Source organism: Formica exsecta, unplaced genomic scaffold, assembly GCF_003651465.1.
Source record: "Formica exsecta isolate Colony F162 unplaced genomic scaffold, ASM365146v1 scaffold83, whole genome shotgun sequence".
NCBI classification, from domain to species: Eukaryota; Metazoa; Arthropoda; class Insecta; order Hymenoptera; family Formicidae; genus Formica; species Formica exsecta.
This window is the reverse complement of record NW_021853600.1, coordinates 1,265,104-1,270,307: the sequence shown is the minus strand read 5'-3', so window position 1 is coordinate 1,270,307 and position 5,204 is coordinate 1,265,104. Positions and strand designations below refer to the sequence as shown.

Below are 5,204 nucleotides of genomic sequence, written 5' to 3'. Positions count from 1 at the left end.
CCCCCCCCCCGCTGCCTCTCCCCTTTCTCTTTTTTTCTTATTCTAATGCGCGTCCACCGCGTGAGAACAAATGCGAATACATGCGGTTATGACGTTTTATATCAGAACACAGTGCTCCATTTATCCTGTCATGAATTGTATGTAGCTCATCTTGTGTGCCTTGGTTTACGTTACGTTACGTCAGTTTTTTTCTTGTACTATGTGTACAATGAAGAGAGGAGGATGATTAACCGTGAAATACGGTCTTCATATGCAATACGAGCGGAATTTTCTCGTTCGTTTCTCCTCTCATGCATGCGCGATCATCAATTGAGCCGTTTCATTTGAGTGGCGTATAACTATAATTGAAGTAAGATAGAGACAGCTATTTTAACATTTTCACAAAATTGGCATATATTATATAATTTAAATTATTTTAATGGGAGAGTTAAATGTACTGTGTAGATAAAATATATATGGAATAAACGGCTCAATTGCGTAAGTTTCCAAATAAATCATCAATCTCATAGCTTTAACATTTTCGCGTCCGATGATTAAATGATTATCAATGTGATATTTTACGATAATAAATCATTGTATGTGAATGCTGTTTCTTATATAATTTTTAAAACTGTCTAACGCGCCTCTTTATTTCTTAATTTTTTTTTATGTAACGTATATTGATAGTTATTTATGAGAATAACTCTATTTAATTCTATTCAGAAACATGCATTATTATTAAATGTCATGTTTTTAGAAAACATCAAACGCAATATTATTTATTTCAATGCATTTTATGCGTAGAATTCAATGGGGCGCAAAAGTGTCAAATCTACATATTATTTCATATTATATTCTCTTCCTTCTACGCACATTCTTTCATGGCTCTAACACAAAATATTAACTCTCTCTGCGCAGAACATTTCTTTTAAGTCCTACTCCCGCGATTCCGGACACGGCGGCTCCGAACAGGAGGATTCCCCGCGGACACACAACACCCTGACACTCGGCCATTCCGGTAGGAGACGTGGACCGAATGACGGCGGCGAGATGAACACCGGTACCAGGACGACCGGCGGTGGTAGACGTGCCGCGATGCCATACAATCACACTTACACCGAGATCGTGGATGGTCGCGGCAATGGCGGTGCCGGGCATCATCAGTTGCACGGTCACCACGGCCAACACGTGCATCTGCCGCGCGGCCTCATCAACGAGGACGACCCGGTATACGAGGAGATCGAGCGTAGCGGCGGTGGCGGCAACGGTAACGGCGGTGTTGTCGGCGCCGGCGAGATCCAGGTGTCGGATATGTCCGACGAAGACGGTCGACGGCAGAGCGACATGAGCAGACAGTCTTCGAGGAGCTACGGCGATCATCGACCGTTGATACCGTATTCGCCCGCCGCTGACCGCAACCTGGCGCATTATGGCCAGGCGATGACGGAACGTGGCGGGAGTGCCGGCGCCAATCTCGCGCATTACGATTCGACGGAATACGGACCGACGGTGGAGCGTACCCTGAACGCCTGCTGGGAGAAGCTGCGCCGGCAGCAAGCCAGGTATGAACTCGGGGACTTGCCGCGGCTACCAGCGGCGTACGGCATGCCGCCGCAGCAGGACCACACGCGGACGGTGGCCGTACTGGACGGTCACACCGTCGTCTGTCATCTGCAACCGCAAACGGACATGTACACGGGCCGCGGTATGCCGCCACCGTCTTACAGCGAGTGTTAGGTTCCAACCCGGTTCGAAGACTCTTTCTCGGTTTCCCGCGAAGGAACGATGGACGCTCCCTAAGTGACGAAACGGAGTTGAATCGTTTGGATGGTTTGTTTCGTCCGGGATTATATGGTGGTGGCTGGGAGAGATGATGACGGTGATAACGATTCGTTCCTGAAGAGAACAATCACATGTCGATTCCCATCCGGAGAATCCGCGGGAGATGGACGTGCCGCTTTTTAGCTCAAGCATAAGCGCGACAGTGTCTTGATTGGCAGATCGTCGCGTTTTAGCCATAATCGACGTATCGCGAGCGTTCTAGGGAGCGCCGCCCTTGTCTCCGTTCAGGTGGAATTTGATCGGTCGTCTCCTCGGAACGAGCGGGACGAAAGGAAAGAAAGGATGAGAGTGAGCGAGAGAAAGAGAATGAAAGAGGAAGAGCGAATGCGAGATCGATGGGTATCCAACTAGGCTGCCACGTCGTCCAACGGATACCCGCGTCTCTTAGGATACATCGTATTGATGTGTGCGTGAGTTCGTACCACCGCGACGCGGACTCTGTATAATAGAATTGTAGCGAACCTCTCGTTTAAGCTAAGTCGACGACGACGACGTGCCCGTCGTGGCCGGGCGTTTGGAATTGGCGAACTGAGTGCGCGGGTAAAAACCGGAACGTGACGAGTCCTGATGGGGGATAGGAGCTTTGCGAAGTCCGAAGCAACACGACGATCGGAGATTTCGAAAAGATTTATTCTGGATTCAAGCGCGATGTTTTTGCGGATTTCATACGAGCGTAACGAACCAAAGTTTTGTTATCTTGATGTTAAAGGTAGCTCGTGGAAATTTTTGCACAATATTTGTCGTATATAAATATTCGAGATATATATTAATTTTTTTAAATAATTGTTTTAATATATGAAAGCTATATATAATGTAATTTATAAAAAATAACTTTATATTTTTTTTTTCTATAATAATGTTAAATACATTTCAGCATTTAAGATATTTGTTTTTAAGAGATCTTTACTGTTATAGTTTTATTAGAGATTCCATCAATCAATTTTCTTTATTTATTTTAAAAGTAGCTATATATTTGATTTTATATATATGTATATTATTGATTTCAGTTTTCATAAAATGCGCATGTTTTAAAATGGTCTTGCGAATTGTGAGAAATATAGTTTAGCTTTTTTGAATAGAGGTATTGAATTGTTCGGGCAAACATACGCGCCGTATCGCGTTTCTAGAAATCATTTCATCCAATATGTTTCCTACAGCAATAACATTCTAATGTTATCGAGATTTCGAAACAGATCCTATCTTCGTGCGCGACGGACTTCAAGGGAGGAGATATTACGTGAGCATCATCGATACTCGGCACATCTGCGTCAACCCTTCCCAGACCCGCGTCACCGCCGCATTGATTGTAACGGGTTGGGAAGGGTTACGGGACACGACAAACCGCGTATCGTAAGCTGGCATTCAGTATGGTAAGTGGATTCACTGGCGGCTCAGTCGTCGCTCGTCCGGCAATATTAGGTGTCGCGTTGATCGTAGTATTAAACGCGGTTCACCGTATAGCCGAATGTAAGCTACGTGTAAATCACCATGTGATGTTCGTATCGTTTGCATCTAGCTAGCTATGGCGAATCGCATTTAATATGCCGCTTAAACGTTACAGCTCGTATCGCCACAATGCGACGAATGACTCGCCCGGACTCTTATCAATTTTACTTTTGAATCTATATACTATAAGTATTCGGCGGGGCAAAGCTTTCCAAACGTGGTGGATGGCGTGGCTTCCCCCAAACTTTAGAAAAACAGGCATTGTAATATAGATCTAGACATATCGCCTCTGGCCGAATACGCGACCATCAACGATGCGCCGGTGTTGTCGACAAGTCGAGGATCGACACGTGCCCGTATCTTGATCCTTACGCAGGATTACAACGGCTCGATAAAGGAATCGCTATATTAATTCGTGAGATGAGATTGCTGTAGTGATATTCACTTCGCGCCATGGTAAAAATAGCGTTTAAAGTGACATTAATTTCTGAGAATTTAATCAAGAACATCGATGATACCATTTTTTAAAAAATTATAATTAAAACGGGGAATATCTTTATATATTGTGACACAAAGCAACGCAGTTTGGAGCGATCTCACCGCACGTTAATGATATTTTTGCTTCAACGCCTCTTGATAAATATGATATTTGTTTTATGCAAAATATTCGTCAAGAAAATACATGCAAAACATATTATTTTACAATTTTAAATATGAAAAATACAATCGGCTTCAGGCATATGCACTCTGAGTTTTTGTATAGCATTTTTTTTCGTTAATCTTTTAAATATTACTAAGAGAGAATTATAAAAAGTTATTTATAAATTAGTATTATTTTTTGATATGTAAAAATTCATAAACCATCAAACCTTAATCTTTAATGGTTTAAAATAATTCAACAAAATTCGTCACTAAAAAATTAAAGATTTAATAGAGAATTGTTTACTGCAAAAATATTTTTTTTAAAAAGCATCGAAATACCAGGATATAATTTTACATTTTAGTTAACATATACTGCAGCAAGGAAAACGCCCGTTATCGCCCGTTATGGCATTATACTTTTTATTTACTCATCTTTTAAGGCAGCTACCTACTTATACTTTGTCTGAAGCCGGTTCTATGCGAGGCTTCGTCCTGACACCCGGTGCGCTCCTCGCGCGAGCTTTCACCGAGTTGTGTTTCGACGAGCGAATAACGAGCGCGTTCTCGGCGCTGATGGCCGGAAATTAGATTTCCTCCCGTATGGGAAGAACAATGGAGAAATCGAGGGGCAATAGCTGAAGCGCCTTTATCAGTCGTATATGGCAGCTCCTCGTCGCGCGCCGCTTTGAAACGTTACGCGTTTTAGTCCCAGAACGTTATTTTTATAAATTAAAAGATATATATATATATATATATATATGTATTTTTTTATAAATTAAAAGATAAATATATATATATATATGTATGTATATGTATGTATACAATAACAATATATTATTATTGTGACGAGAGAGAAAGAGAGAGAGAGGGAGAGAAAGAGAGAAAGCGAGAGAGGAACGGCAAGAAGGGCCCAGGAATCGTACGTGGGCAGGTAAATACTAGTGATACAAGCGGATTTTCCGAACGACGTGGAAAAATGCGCGAAAATACTTAGTCACTGTTTTTTACTATTTTTTAAAACAAAAAATTGTGTATGTACGTGAGAGAACGCGTGAGTTAAGCTAACCGTGTAACTAAAAGATTCCGCGCGCGCGCTATTTATTTTTTATCATCCGCGAGTGTTTTTTATATCGCGAGCGGAAACTGTGTCGAGTGGAGGTTTATTGTGTTCTCTAACTACTCCTCGTCGCCCTCATTGAAACCATGAGAATCTTTGTCGGGCAATATTCTGGCGGCAAGAAGAGTATCGAAAGTGAGCTTTGATAGTCTTCTTAATACAGTATATTATGGATGAA

At 42.2% G+C, this 5,204-nt stretch overlaps 1 protein-coding gene across 2 annotated transcripts in view; it reads left to right on the top strand.

Annotated features, from left to right (window-relative positions):
* Nucleotides 1-4,667, top strand: part of LOC115244709 (latrophilin Cirl-like) — a 701,308-nt gene extending 696,641 nt beyond the window's left edge. For both annotated transcript variants that reach the window (XM_029822597.1, XM_029822598.1), the window contains one exon: nt 898-4,667. In XM_029822597.1, coding sequence (XP_029678457.1) covers nt 898-1,716 — 819 coding nt within the window. In that variant the 3' untranslated portion in view covers nt 1,717-4,667. The remainder of the gene's footprint in view (nt 1-897) is intronic.
* The last annotated feature ends 537 nt before the right edge of the window (nt 4,668-5,204 follow it).